General features: G+C 40.5%; 1 protein-coding gene across 1 annotated transcript; it reads left to right on the top strand.

Annotated features, from left to right (window-relative positions):
- The first annotated feature begins 886 nt into the window (after window positions 1-886).
- Window positions 887-7,002, top strand: CRYGS (crystallin gamma S). Its single transcript, XM_057545450.1, has 3 exons — window positions 887-1,327; window positions 5,927-6,169; window positions 6,566-7,002. Exons 1-3 carry the CDS (start codon window positions 1,307-1,309, stop codon window positions 6,836-6,838), a joined length of 537 nt encoding a protein of 178 aa, XP_057401433.1. The 5' UTR covers window positions 887-1,306; the 3' UTR covers window positions 6,839-7,002.
- Window positions 7,003-15,822: the final 8,820 nt, after the last annotated feature.

Here is a 15,822-nt window from a genome sequence, read left to right as displayed (position 1 = left end):
AGCATATAACTTAATACTTTGTAACTCAACAGTCTTCATATCAAGGCACATTTGTCATTTTCTGGCTGACCAAAATATATTTTAGGGGCATCCCATTTATAAAAATATTTGCTGGAGGCTTTGTTAAGGGGAAAGATGAGGAAGTTGGGCTTTTGAGAAGAATATATTTGACCAGGAAAATTAAAATGGAGAACAGTTGATTTGTTGTTTCTTTGAGTTTCAGTAAGATGTAATCTCATTCCTAAAATCAGAGGTATATTAAGCACCAAAAACTGTTCCCTACACAGGTTCCAATATGATATCATGGCAGAGAAATGCCACCTAGCAGGTGGCAAGTTAGGCTTATCTAAACCTTTACAAATTCAGGATTTCCACAGTAACTTTCTGTCTCTCGGGCTACACATTGTAGCACCCTTTCTTGTGGACTGGAACTCTTGGGTGTATGTGTGTGTTTTGAAAAAATTTCAGACTTAAAGAACAGTGGCAGGAATGTAAATTCCCACATGCCTTTGTCTAGATTCACCAATTGTTAACATTTTGCCACTTTCACTTTACCAACCCTCTATATAGTGTTAACTATTTTATTTTTGCTCAACAATTTAAGGGTAGGTTGAAGACATCTGGGACCTTAACTCCTAAATACATTAGCATGTATTTCCTAAAACCAGACATTCTCTTACATAGTCATAGTACATATGATTAAATTCAGGAAGTTGTTTAACAATGGCACAGTAGTAGTACCTAATATATAGACTGTATTAAAATTTTCTAATTATCCCCAAAATGTCACTTGTGTTGACTTTTTTTCCAAACACAAGATCATGCATTGCCTTTAGTTGTCATGTCAGTTTTATTGCTTTGGAACATGTTTCACTTCTGTTCAGAATTAGAGGGTGGTTTTTTTGACTCATTTCCTGCAAGTTCTTTTGAAGAAAAAAAGACATGGGGGATTTCAAGGTGGCTGCTTGCTAGAAAACCAAATTGCCCAAGTAAGAGGAACTTTTTTGTTTTTAATTTTGAAAAATTTGGCTGGGTTTTGGTGTCTTGAGTCAGCAAAGTCTATACTGCAGCAAGGCTTGGTAAGCATTAAAGAGGGTACTGAAGCTTTCCTTTATTTCATAATCCTGATTGTTTTTCTAGAAACCATCAATAGCCTCTAAATGACTGACTCAATTTTTGGATCCTATTCTCTTGACTAAGCAAATGTTTGATTTGAAACCAACCCAGTATAAATGTCTCTGTGCCTCTAACTCTCTGTAGCTATTCCTGGATTTCAGCACTGGGGAAACCAATCTATGCACCAAAAATGTCTAAAGCTGGAACCAAGGTAAGTAAACGGTCACGCTGATTTCTAGCCTACCCACTTTTTCACCTAATGATACATTGAAAGAAACATGGAGGAAAGCTTTTGCTTCTTCACCTGGAGGTGAGTATGATAGTGGTTAGAAGGCTGGGATTGATTGAAGAAAAGATTAAGGAATGCTTATTTTATTTTCTGTTCTAACAGAATTACCAAATAATTTATTAAGGGTTTATCTTCATGTGTGGTACTTACTATGTTGAATACTGTACAGGTATGTAATGTGTAAATATCGTCATGATTTCTGCCTTCCAGCAACTAATCTCTGTATTTCCACAGGAATAAGACATGCAGATAAGAGGATTATGTGGAGTAGTATTCGAATAAAAATCTGTCTTGTGAAATTTAGCATCAACCATTAATATTCTAAATGGCCAAATCGGATGGACCAATCAAGTGAATTAAATCCTACATATCCCCTTCATTCAGCAGCTACTCTTATCCCTTTCCCCCCAAAAATTGCTTACTTAGTTTAAGAAAATTGCCTCTAAAATATGTGATTCACGATTGTTGGACTGGAAGTTGATTCTCTTTGGGAATGAAGGAATATACCTTCATTCTCTTTCTAGTTCTTCACTGACTGTAGGTCTAAAGCAAAGCCTCTGGTGCCTGATTTTTCCACCTAATGTTTTACTGTGTAAATGTTCAAGCCCATTGACTCTTAAAAGAATAAGTAAGAGATGGTAAATGAATACTTGTATGTTCCTTACTTATATTCTCCAATTGTTTACATTTTGCCATATCTGGTTTCTCTCTCTCTCTTTCTCTTTTTACTAAACCATTTGGAAATAAATAGCAGACTTCATTATACTTTTGCCTTAAGTTTTTAGGCATGTATATCCTAAAAATAAGGGCATTCCCTGTATAAACATCATATCATTATCAGGTCCCCCAAATTTATCAGAATATAATACCTAATATTTAGACTATATTCACATTTCCTCCAGTTGCTCCCAAAAATGTGCCTCATGTCTGGCTTTTCCCCTGATGTGGGATCCAGTCAAGGATCATGAATTTCATTTGGTTGTCAAGTTTCATTAACCTCTTTTTTTTAGCCTCTTTAATATAGACCAATCACCCTAGTTTTTGTTGTTGTGAGACATTGACATTTTTCAAAGTCCAAACCCAGGTGTCTTATAAAAAGTCCTGACATCTGGACTTGTCTAATTGTTTTCTCATGTTTAGATGCATACTAACCACCTTGGCACAAAAACTACACAGGCAATGTCAGGCACTTCCCATTGCATTTTTTCAGGAGGCACCTGTTAACTTGTTGCATAATTGGTGAGCGCCTGATTTTTTTTCCCGTTTGGAAAATAGAACTAATAGTCGTATTTGCATCCAGAAGGTTTGGGGAGAAAAATGAGACAGTGTCTTTAGTGCTCTGAGGTTTTTGAAAAATATGCCATGAAAATCCCACTAAAAAGCATCTGAAGTCCTTAGAGGGCTATCCACGTGCCTGGAGGGAAAGTTGTTACAGAACAGCCCCACTTTCAATGATTTCCAGTGTAGGAATAATGTACTCTTTTATTTCTTGTAGCTGGTCTGTTCACTTAGTAAAAACTTTTGCTTGCTAAGCCAAAGGAGATAGTAATAATAATTTATCTTTTACTTTTTTCTTGCTTCTCCCTTTCTCATTGTCTTGCTAGCAGTTTAATCAGAGGAGTTATGGGCTGGGCAAAAGCAATGCATTTTACTAAGTTTGTTCTTGTTACCTGTGGAATAGTCAAGACATTTTCCCCTCTGCTGTATTGGATTAGTAGGCTATTTTTCAAAAAATTAACTTGACAATTAGAGTAATTTTGTAATAACTTCTAGGAAAATCTCCTGCACATTTCTTAGCCTTCTCTACAAAATTTTTTGTCCAAGAGTCCCAACCTCTCAGCTGACCGTAAAGTGTATTTCATGGTCTTCTACAAATGGAAATTGAGTAAAGGTGCAACATTCTCTGGGCCCTGAAACTTGGAAGGTCTGCTACTGAAAGAAGAGCTTGGCCCTGGAGCTCAGTAATGGTTCTGTGGCATTGCTAGTGCTTTGTTTCAACCTTGGGATGGTTGGCTGGTCTGCTGGAAAGGTGGACAGCAAGGAAAAAATCATATATATTTCCACTTTTCATATACTGAAGTCAGTCAGGTAAGTGTGCAGAGGGTAGTAAGTGTGAGAAACAATGAAGGAAGGAAGATGATATTAATTTCCCATGGCATATCCCTTGCAGAGCCTCTTTTTTGGTGAATAGTTGGCCAAAAACCAAAGGTAAATTTAAGTTTAGAGTCTATCCATTCTTAGAGAGTTTACCTTGATTTTCCTAAAGATCTTGCCACAGGTTTTGGGAAAAGCCCGTGAGATTCAGGATTGGTCTTGTTCCATTGCTAAGAGTAAATGGTATATTTTGAACAGAGCTAGCTGTGCAGGTAGGAAGACAACAGAGGGAGATGAAGTAAAATAAAATGAACAACAGATTACTAACCAGGAGTCTGCACTGCTGTCCACTGGTTTGCCTGCAACCAACTTGTAACTAGCTAATGACCTTAGGCAAGTCATTTAACTTCTTTATCTGTAACAGTTGTAGCAAAAGCTTATTGGAAATCATGAGGCAGCGATTAAAATTGCTCTATTGGCACTGTGCCATCGGACCCTCAGAACCACCCTCTGCAGTGGATAATGTTACCCAGATTTAACTAGTGGTGCTGCGATTTTGTTTTCTCACCTGTACCACGTATCTAAATCTGTGCTGTGCTAAAATGGGAAAGGGAGCGGGAAGAGATAGAGGTGACTGTGGGAAGGGAAGCAAGCAGGTGAAGTAGATGATTTAGGGGCAGGAAGGGTAAGGAGCCTTTTAGGGAACAGGAAAGGGAAGAGTTGAGAGAAATGGGAAGGGCAGGAAGGAGAAAGTTTACAGTGGAAGGAAAAGCTATTAGTAGGTTGCTATGTAGAAAGACTCACCTGTGTAGAAAAGAATGAGGCCCAGCTGCGAATTATTTTTAGTGTCTTCCTTCATTCCCTGCATCTAATTAGTCACCAAATCCTCATTTCTTGTGACTGTCCTCATCGTCATTCACATTGCAGTTGCCTTTGGTCCTCAGCATCTCTCACCTCCACCCATAGCAATCGGCTATTTCTAGGTACAAACCATTACATTACATTTCCCACATCATCACCAGACGGATTCTAGCATGGCTCTTGTGTCACTTCTGGCGTTATTTCCTAACACTTCACCACATGCTCAATCGGCACCAGGCTTAATGAACTACTTGTCCCTCTCGTGGGCCATGTCCTTCCACTCCTTTATTCCATTAAACGAGCTGTCCTTTTTGCTCTGCCTCTGGAAGACCCCCTACTTATCCTTCAATCCTTGCCTCAAAGATCCTCTCCTCACAAATCCTCTCCAGACTCTAACTGGCTCTGTCTGCTTCTTTCATCTGAAATGGCTGACATGGTTTTTCTCCTTCTAAACCGATAAAGCAAGTTAGCCACAAGGTGGCGGCACAACACCAGGGAATTAACTGCTCAAATCAATGACACCTGTGATTTCAGTTTAAATTATAACCTGGCATTGATCTTGGATGTGGAATTATAGAACAAGAAGGGACAGACTCTGTGGTCCATTTGGTCTAGTGGTTTTCAGAAACTGCATTATGAAGCCCTGGGACTTCCTGGGAACTCTGTTGCCTGTTTCAAACAGAAAAGTTTTATTTTACAGCCAGGGCTTCAAATCTAGTCCAGTCCTTTCATTTGACAGATGGGAAGCTGGAGCCCTGAGAGATGGCTTGACTAAAATAGTAGGGCTGATTGTAGAGATGCAGCTTTAGAGCCCAGGCGTAGTATTTCCTGTTTCTCAGGGCTGCATATTTCCCAGTGCCATCACAGGCTTCAGAGGTTTACCCCAAAGATTGTGATGCAACTTGGTAAGAGTTTGAAGCAAAGGACATTCTTGCCTTGTCATTTTGTTACTTTGCAACTACTTTGTTGGCAACAAAATAATAATACAGAACATATGATATATTTTCATGTCTGTCTGTTCTATATCCATCTAAAATAAGCTCTAAAGCTAAGGTCTGTGTTTTCTTTTTCTCTATATATCTCTTCCATATCACCTAGAATGGATTTCTGTACTTGGAACTCACTCATCTTCATCTAGCATTTGTTGGAGGGTTTGTCAAGTACAGGGTATAGGGGTCCATAGCTGAAATAAGGCTTGGTCCTTGCCCTTGGAAGAAGTCTAGTAGGTGTCGGTGGGAGAGACAGATATAAAAGTGGAAAATTTATTACATAAGTACAGTGAGAAAGAAGCCATGAGCTTGAGTCTGAAAATGCTGGCTTACAGTAGAGCATTCTTTTGTTTTGCTTCATTTTAAGCCCTCAGAAAATGCTCATTCCTGTTGTTAACAACTAAAGTTGTCTGCCAGAAGGCAAATGTTGTGAGGTATGGTAGAACTAGATATTTTCTCCTCAAAATGGAGGAGAAAGGAAATTCTAAAGTGGGGAATATGTTCTTAATTTTCATTTTTCTATGAACACAGCCACTTAACCCCTCAGTTTTTCCACTTTGTTTGCCCTGTGCTCCAGATTACTTTCTTTGAAGACAAAAACTTTCAAGGCCGCCACTATGACAGCGATTGCGACTGTGCGGATTTCCACATGTACTTGAGTCGCTGCAACTCCATTAGAGTGGAAGGAGGCACCTGGGCTGTGTATGAAAGGCCCAACTTTGCTGGGTACATGTACGTCCTACCCCGGGGCGAGTACTCTGAGTACCAGCACTGGATGGGCCTCAATGACCGCCTCAGCTCCTGCAGGGCTGTCCACCTGGTGAGTCTGCAGAGGGTGCACGTGCTCTCTCTCTTTCTGTCTCTTACCCACTCCCCCGCTATTTTGCTTTTACGTGAAAGAGTTTTCTTAAGATTTTCCCACCTCTTAATGGGTGGTTGTCTCTTGTTGGCTGCTGAGGCTTCAATAAAATCTTAGGTCAGTTCATCACAAGACTACATGACTTATTTCCATAGTACTTTCTCTACCTCTTGTATATTTTAAGGAATTGTTTTTCTTATTGAACGTCAGCTGTTTCAGTCAGTGCACAGTGGGGATGGGTGTTCAGATCATCTCACTTTCAAGATGGTGGGTCCCAAACCTCACTGTTCTCTGAGTTCCTGGCCTGCTGTTGATTTCGCTAATGTTTGCTGTTCATTTCCCCCTTTGTTTTTTTAGTCTAGTGGAGGCCAGTATAAGATTCAGATCTTTGAGAAAGGGGATTTTAATGGTCAGATGTATGAAACCACTGAAGATTGCCCTTCCATCATGGAGCAGTTTCACATGCGAGAGGTCCACTCCTGTAAGGTGCTGGAGGGTGCGTGGGTCTTCTACGAGCTGCCCAACTACCGCGGCAGGCAGTACCTCCTGGACAAGAAGGAGTACCGGAAGCCCATCGACTGGGGCGCAGCTTCGCCAGCTATCCAGTCTTTCCGCCGCATTGTGGAGTGATGACACGGATGCAGCCATAAGCTTCTTCCTGGGGCCAAATGCTGGCTAGCCTTGTCGTCCAAATAAGCGTCATAAATAAAAACAATTGGCATGCATTCCACTGTTTACTATAATGCCTCTCCTTAAACACTTGTAGGCACCAGTAAAGTAGTGCCCACCACAGCGGGCAGTTACACAAAGCAACTCATCCTTCAGGTTATGTCTTTGTGCCAGACGAAATGGGACTGGATTAAAAGGTTAGAAAATCGTACTGCCATGTGGTGGTTCTTGTTGCTTAAGGTCTGTATTAATGGTGCACTAGGAGGATGCGGAATCCGCGTCTCCTCACAACTAGGGCACCTATCAGGCACCGGTGGGGGACCACAGACACCGAAGGGGATGGGAGGAACCCCCAGCAAACGGGTGACGTGGGACAGAGTGAGGGGGGAGGAGTAGTGGAGGCAGGACGGGACTGGCACCACTGAGGGGCGGCTGGGGGAGGGAAAAGGATCCCACGCCCAACGGGGGAAATTGGGGGACCACTGGGAGGGCAGAGGATCAAAAGGGAGAGTGACCAGGTTTCCCCTGTCCACTTGGACCCCCAGGAACCTGTTGAGATCCCGGGCCTGATCCTCTGCCCACCTAGGCCCCCTCCAGCTGTGCAGGTCCTGAGGGAGTGGGAGGGAGGGAAAGGGGAGCAAATGTAAGGCCGGACCTCCGGGACCGGCACCCCTGAGGGGCGGCTGGGGTAGGGGAGGAGTTCCTACACCTAGCGGGACCCGTGGTTAGGGGGCCAGCGGCAATGGGGGAGACACTGGGGGAGACGGTGGGGGAGGGGCACGGAGGAACGGAAGGGAACGGGGCCAGCGCTTTCCCTGTCCACTTATGCACCGGGAAGCCTGCTGGGCTCCTGGGCCAAATCCTCTGTCCTCAGAGCCTCCCTCCTGCCTCGCAGAACCCAAGCCCTGCCCCACACCCCCACCCAGGGCCCCACCTCTACACTCGGGGTCCCTCCAACGCGCAGGGCCTATACCCCACCCACACACCCTCACTCAGCACCCTACCTCCAAACTCCAGAACTCCACATTCCAGAGGCCCTCCTTTCCACGGGTGGCCTCTCCCCTTCTGTGCAGGTCCTGAGCAGAGGCCCCGCCCCATGCTCAGACGTCACCACCCCACCCGCCTAAGTCCCACCCCACCCTAAACCCTGCCCCTGCCTAAGTTCCACCCCCGTCTAAACTCCGTCCCCATAGCCAAGGGTTGTTTTTTTTTTTTCTTTTTTTCCTTTTTTATATTGGGGTTCTGTTTTACCTTGTTGATTCATTGTTGTTGATTCACTTACATTTTGATTTTTTTCTAATAAATCTTTTATTTTTCTAATTTTATTTTATTCTTTATACTTTGTTATTGTTCTGCTCCTTTTGGCTTGTTCCCCGCCCCCCCCTTTTTTTTCTTTTTCCTGTTGTGGTTTTATTCTACCTTGTTGCAGTTGTTTCAAATATATTTTTATTTTTCCTAATATATTTTTTATCTAATTTTATATTGTTTTTTATTCTTTGTTATTGTACTGCTCCTTTATTTCTTTTTCGCCAAGCCACGCGGCTTGCAGGGTCGGGCCCAAGCTCCTGTGGTGGGAGCTCCAAGTCCAAACCACTGGACTAACAGAGAACCTCAGACTCCAGGGAATATTAATCGGAGTGAGGTCTCCCAGAGGTCCTCGTCTCGGCACCAAGACCTGGCTCTATCCAACTGCCTGCAAACTCCAGTGCTGGACGCCTCAGGCCAAACAACCAGTAAGACAGGAATACAGCCCCACTCATCAAAAAAAAAAAAAAAAAAAAAAAAAGAAACGACAAAAAAATATGTTACAGACGAAGGAGCAAGGTAAAAATCTACAAGACCAAATAAATGAAGATGAAATAGGCAAACTACATGAATAAGAATTCAGTGTAATGATAGTAAAGATGATCCAAAATCTCAGAAACAGAATGGAGAAAATACAAGAAACATTTAACAAGGATCTAGAAGAACTAAAGAGCAAACAAACAGTGATGAACAACACAGTAACCGAAATTAAATACTCTAGAAGGAATCAGTGGCAGAATAACTGAGGCAGAAGAATGGATAAGTGAGCTGGAAGATAAAATGGTGGAAATAACTGCCAGGGAGCAGAATAAAGAAAAAAGAATGAAAAGACTTGAGAACAGTCTCAGAGACCTCTGGAACAACATTAAATGCACCAACATTCGAAGTATAGGGGTCCCAGAAGAAGAAGAGAAAAGGAAAGGGTCTGAGAAAATATTTGAAGAGATTATAGTCGAAAACTTCCCTAACATGGAAAAGGAAATAGTCAATCAAGTCCAGGAAGCGCAGAGAGTCCCATACAGGATAAACCCAAAGAGAAACATGCTGAGACACATATTAATCAAACTATCAAAAATTAAATACAAAGAAAAAATATTAAAAGCAGCAAGGGAAAAGCAACAAATAACATACAAGGGAATCCCCATAAGGTTAACAGTTGATCTTTCAGCAGAAACTCTGCAAGCCAGAAGGGTGTGGCAGGATATATTTAAAGTGATGAAAGGGAAAAACCTACAACCAAGATTACTCTACCCAGCAAGGATCTCTTTCAGATTCGATGGAGAAATCAAAAGCTTTACAGACAAGCAAAAGCTACGAGAATTCAGCACCACCAAACCAGCTTTACAACAAATGCTAAAGGAACTTCTCCAAGCAGGAAACACAAGAGAAGAAAAAGACCCACAAAAACAAACCCAAATCAATTAAGGAAATGGTAATAAGAACATACATATCGATAATCATCTTGAATGTAAATGGATTAAATGCTCCCACCAAAAGACACAGACTGGCTGAATGGATACAAAAACCAGACCCTTATATAAGCTGTCTACAAGAAACCCACTTCAGACCTAAGGACATACAGATTGAAACTGAGGGGATGGAATAAAATATTCCATGCAAATGGAAATCAAAAGAAAGCTGGAGTAGCAATTCTCATATCAGACAAAATAGACTTTAAAATAAATACTGTTACAAGAGATAAGGAAGGACACTACATAATGATCAAGGGATCAATCCAAGAAGAAAACATAACAATTATAAATATATATGCACCCAACATAGGAGCACCTCAATACATAAGGCAAATGCTAACAGACATAAAAGGAGAAATTGACAGTAACACAATAATAGTGGGGGACATTAACACCCCACTTACACCAATAGACAGATCATCCAGACAGAAAATAAATAAGGAAACACAAGCTTTAAATGACACAATAGACCAGATAGACCTAATTGATATCTTTAGGACATTCCACCCAAAAGTGGAAGAATACACTTTCTTCTCAAGCACACACAGAACGTTCTCCAGAATAGATCACATCTTGGGTCACAAATCAAACCTTGGAAAATTTAAGAAAATTGAAATCGTATCAAGCATCTTTTCCGACCACAAAGCTATGAGATTAGAAATCAATTACAGGAAAAAAAAAAAACAGTAAAAAACACAAATACACGGAGGCTAAACAGTGTGCTGCTAAATAACCAAGAGATCACTGAAGAAGTCAAAGAGGAAATCAAAAATACCTAGAAACAAATGACAACGAAAACATGACAATCCAAAACCTATGTGACGCAGCAAAAGCAGTTCTAAGAGGGAAGTTCATAGCAATTCAAGCTCACCTCAAGAAACAAGAAAAATCTCAAATAAACAATCTAACCTTATGCCTAAAGCAACTAGAAAAAGAAGAACAAAGAAAACCCAAAATTAGTAGAAGGAAAGAAATCATAAAGATCAGAGCAGAAACAAATGAAATAGAAACAAAGAAAACAATAGCAAAGATCAATAAAACTAAAACCTAGTTCTTTGAGAAGATAAATAAAATTGATAAACCTTTAGCCAGACTCATCAATAAAAAAAGGGAGAGGACTCAAATCAAAATTAGAAATGAAAAAGGAGAGATTACAACCGGCACCACAGAAATACAAAAGATCCTAAGAGACTAGTACAAGCAACTCTATGCCAATAAAATGGACAACCTGGAAGAACTGGACAAATTCTTGGAAAAGTACAACCTTCCCAGATTGAGCCAGGAAGAATTAGAAAATATAAACAGACCAATCACAAGCACTGAAATTGAGACTGTGATTAAAAATCTTCCAACAAACAAAAGCCCAGGACCAGATGGCTTCACAGGCAAATTCTATCAAACATTTAGAGAAGAGCTAACACCTATCCTTCTCAAACTCTTCCAAAATATAGCAGAGGGAGGAACACTCCCAAACTCATTCTACGAGACCACCATCACCCTGATACCAAAACCAGACAAAGATGTCACAAAGAAAGAAAACTACAGGCCAATATCACTGATGAGCATAGATGCAAAAATCCTCAACAAACTACTAGCAAACAGAATCCAACAGCACATTAAAAGGATCATACAGCATGATCAAGTGGGGTTTATCCCAGGAATTCAAGGATTCTTTAATATATGCAAATCAATTAATGTGATACACCATATTAACAAATTGAAGAATAAAAACCATATGATCATCTCAATAGATGCAGAAAAAGTTTTTGACAAAATTCAACACCCATTTATGATAAAAACCCTCCACAAAGTAGGTATAGAGGAAACTTACCTCAACATAATAAAGGGCATATATGACAAACCCACAGCCAACATCGTCCTCAATGGTGCAAAATTGAAACCATACCCTCTAAGATCAGGAACAAGACAAGGTTATCCACACTCACCACTTTTTTTTTTTTTTTTTTTTATTGAATGCAAACTAAGACCACTTGACTGTTACTGAAATGAATAGCCCAGTTTGCTTTTTTTTTTTTTTAAAGAAATTCACGTTGTTTTATTTATTTATTTATTTATTTATGACTGTGTTGAGTCTTCGTTTCTGTGCGAGGGCTCTCTCTAGTTGCGGCAAGTGGGGACCACTCTTCATCACGGTGCGTGGGCCTCTCACCATCGCGGCCTCTCTTGTTGCGGAGCACAGGCTCCAGACGCGCAGGCTCAGTAATTGTGGCTCACGGGCCCAGTTGCTCCGTGGCATGTGGGATCTTCCCAGACCAGGGCTCGAACCCGTGTCCCCTGCATTGGCAGGCAGATTCTCAACCACTGCCGCACCAGGGAAGCCCACACACTCACCACTTTTATTCAACAGAGTTTTGGAAGTTTTAGCCACAGCAATCAGAGAAGGAAAAGAAATAAAAGGAATCCAAATCAGAAAAGAAGGAAAGCTGTCACTGTTTGCAGATGACATGATACTATACATAGAGAATCCTAAAGATGCTACCAGAAAACTGCTAGAGCTAATCAATGAATTTGGTAAAGTAGCAGGATACAAAATTAATGCACAGAAATCTCTTGCATTCCTATACACTAAAGATGAAAAATGTGAAAGAGAAATTAAGGAAACACTCCCATTTACCATTGCAACAAAGAGAATAAAATACCTAGGAATAAACCTACCTAAGGAGACAAAAGACCTGTATGTAGAAAACTATAAGACACTGATGAAAGAGATTAAAGATGATACAAACAGATGGAGAGATATACCATGTTCTTGGATTGGAAGAATCAGCATCGTGAAAATGACTATACTACCCAAAGCAATCTACAGATTCAATGCAATCCCTATCAAACTACCAATGGCATTTTTCACAGAACTAGAACCAAAAATTTCACAATTTGTATGGAAACACAAAAGACCCCGAATAGCCAAAGCAATCTTGAGAAAGAAAAACAGAGCTGGAGGAATCAGGCTCCCTGACTTCAGACTATACTACAAAGCTACAGTAATCAAGACACTATGGTACTGGCACAAAAACAGAAATATAGATCCATGGAACAGGATAGAAAGCCCAGAGATAAACCCACGCACCTATGGTCAGCTAATCTATGACAAAGGAGGCAAGGATATACAATGGAGAAAAGACAGTCTCTTCAATAGGTGGTGCTGGGAAAACTGGACAGCTACGTGTAAAAGAATGAAATTAGAACACTCCCTAACACCATACACAAAAATAAACTCCAAATGGATTAAAGACCTAAATGTAAGGCCAGACATTATAAAACTCTTAGAGGAAAACATAGGCAGAACACTCTATGACATATATCACAGCAAGATCCTTTTTGACACACCTCCTAGAGTAAGGAAAATAAAAACAAAAATAAACAAATGGAACCTAATGAAACTTAAAAGCTTTTGCACAGCAAAGGAAACCATAAACAAGACAAAAAGACAACTCTCAGAATGGGAGAAAATATTTGCAAATGAAGCAACTGACAAAGGATTAATCTCCAAAATATACAAGCAACTCATGCAGCTCAATATCAAAAAAACAAACAACCCAATAAAAAAATGGGCAGAAGACCTAAATAGACATTTCTCCAAAGAAGACATACAGATTGCCAACAAACACATGAAAGGATGCTCCACATCACTAATCAGTAGAGAAATGCAAATCAAAACCACATTGAGGTATCACCTCACACCAGTCAGAATGGCCATCATCAAAAAATCAACAAACAATAAATGCTGGAGAGGGTGTGGCGAAAAGGGGACCCTCCTGTAATGTTGGTGGGAATGTAAATTGATACAGCCACTATGGAGAAAAGTATGGAGGTTCCTTAAAAAACTAAAAATAGAACTACCACGTGACCCAGCAATCCCACTACTGGGAATATACCCTGAGAAAACCATAATTCAAAAAGATACATGTACCACAGTGTTCATTGCAGCACTACTTACAATAGCCAGGACATGGAAGCAACCTAAGTGTCCATCGACAGATGAATGGATAAAGAAGATGTAGCTCATATATACAGTGGAATATTACTCAGCCATAAAAAGGAATGAAATTGAGTTATTTGTAGTGAGGTGGATGGACCTAGAATCTGTCATACAGAGTGAAGTAAGTCATAAAGAGAAAAACAAATACCATATGCTAACGCATGTATATGGAATTTTAAAAAGTGGTACTGATGAACCTAGTGGCTGGGCAGGAATAAAGACGCAGATGTAGAGAATGGACTTGAAGGCACAGGGGGGATGGGGAAGCTGGGATGAAGTGAGAGAGTAGCATTGACTTATATACACTACCAAATGTAAAATGGATGGCTAGTGGGAAGCAGCAGCATAGCACAGGGAGATCAGCTTGGTGCTTTGTGACGACCTAGAGGGATGGGATAGGGAGGGTGGGAGGGAGGCTTAAGAGGGTGGGGATATGGGGATATATGTATACATATAGCTGATTCACTTTGTTGTACAGCAGAAACTAACACAACATTGTAAAGCATTTATACTCCAATAAAGATGTGAAAAAAAAAAGATTCACAGATTACAGATTCTGTAAGAGCCAGACAGTTTATCTAAGCCAGTGCATGTAAATCTTTTTTTAAAGCAGCAGAACCTTTCATCAAACAAAATTTTATGCTCTAATAAGCATAAGAAAGAACTTAGGGTTAGGAAAATGCAAATTAAACCACCTTGACAAACCACTACACACTCACCAACAGCTAAACCTGACTGACAGTACCAAGTGTTGGCAAGAATGTGAAGCAACTGGAACTCTCGTGCACTCCTGAAGGGAGGGAAAAATGGTGCAGCCACTGTGGAAAACAGTCTGATGGTTTCTTATAAAGTTAAACATACACTTACCATATGTAGTAGGCAGAATTTTAAGATGGTCCCATGACCTTTGCTCCCAGATGTTACTCCTGTGATTAGGTTACATTATATGGCAAAAAGGAGATTGTTTGGGTGGGTCCAATCTAATTACACCAGTCCTTTAAAAGCAGAGTTTTCTCTGGCTGGTAGCAGAAGAAGAACCAGAAAGACTGGAAGTGTGAAAAGGACTCAACATGCATTGCTGGTTTGAAGATGCAAGGGCTGTGTGAGAAAGAATGTGGGCAACCTTAAAGATCTGAAAGAGCCCCCACCCCGCCCCCCTGTAACGGGAGGAAGAAGTGGATTCTTCCCCAGCTCTCCCAAATAAGCACCCAGCCTGACCAATACCTTGATTTCAGCCTTGTGAAACCCTAAGCAAAGAATCTGGTCGAGCCCACCCAGACTTCTGACATAGAGAATTGTCAGGTAATAAATGGATGTTGTGTTAGGCCATTACATTTGTGATATGTAGTTACACAGCAGTAGAAAACTAATATGTCATTTGACCCAGAAATCCCACTCCTAGGTATTTACCCAAGAGAAATAAAAATGGATACTCACACAAAGACTTGTACTTCAGTCTTTATTCATGATAGCCACAAATCTGGAAGTCCCAAATATCTATCAGTAGGTGAATGGATCAACAAATTGTGGTATAGCCACATAATGCGCTACTACTCACCAGTAAAAAGAAATGAAGTACTGATAACACACAGCAGTATAAGTGAATCTCAAAAGCATTAAGCTAAGTGAAAGAAGATAGACACATAAGACCACATACTGTATGATTTCATTTATATGGAATTCTAGAAATGGTAAAACTATAGTGCCAGAATGTAGGTCAGTGTTTGCCAAGGGTCAGGGATGGAGAGAGGGGACTGACTACACAGGGGCACAAGGGAACTTTTTGTGGTGATGGAAATCTATACCGTGATTGTGGTGGTATTTACAAAACTGTATATGTTTGTCAAAACTCATCTAGTTGTACACTTAAAATCAGTGAATTTTATTGCATGTAAGTTATATCTCAATAAAACTGATTTTTAAAATGTAAAAAAAAAAGGTCTGTATTAATTCAACAGGTACAATAATCATAGCTGCCATTTATCGTGTGCCTTCATTATCCCATTTTCTCTTCACAACAGCCCTATAAGATAGGGGGTCTATCTGCTTTTTACAGATGAGGGAACTGAGGTCTAGAGAAGTTCAAAACTTGCCCAAGTTTACCAGCTGGTAAATGGAGAAACCTGGATTTGGTCCAGGATATTTATGTTTCCAAAGTCCTTGTCCTT

This window comes from Balaenoptera acutorostrata, chromosome 4 (assembly GCF_949987535.1).
Source record: "Balaenoptera acutorostrata chromosome 4, mBalAcu1.1, whole genome shotgun sequence".
Taxonomy (NCBI): Eukaryota; Metazoa; Chordata; class Mammalia; order Artiodactyla; family Balaenopteridae; genus Balaenoptera; species Balaenoptera acutorostrata.
This window is presented reverse-complemented; position numbering and strand designations above follow the sequence as displayed.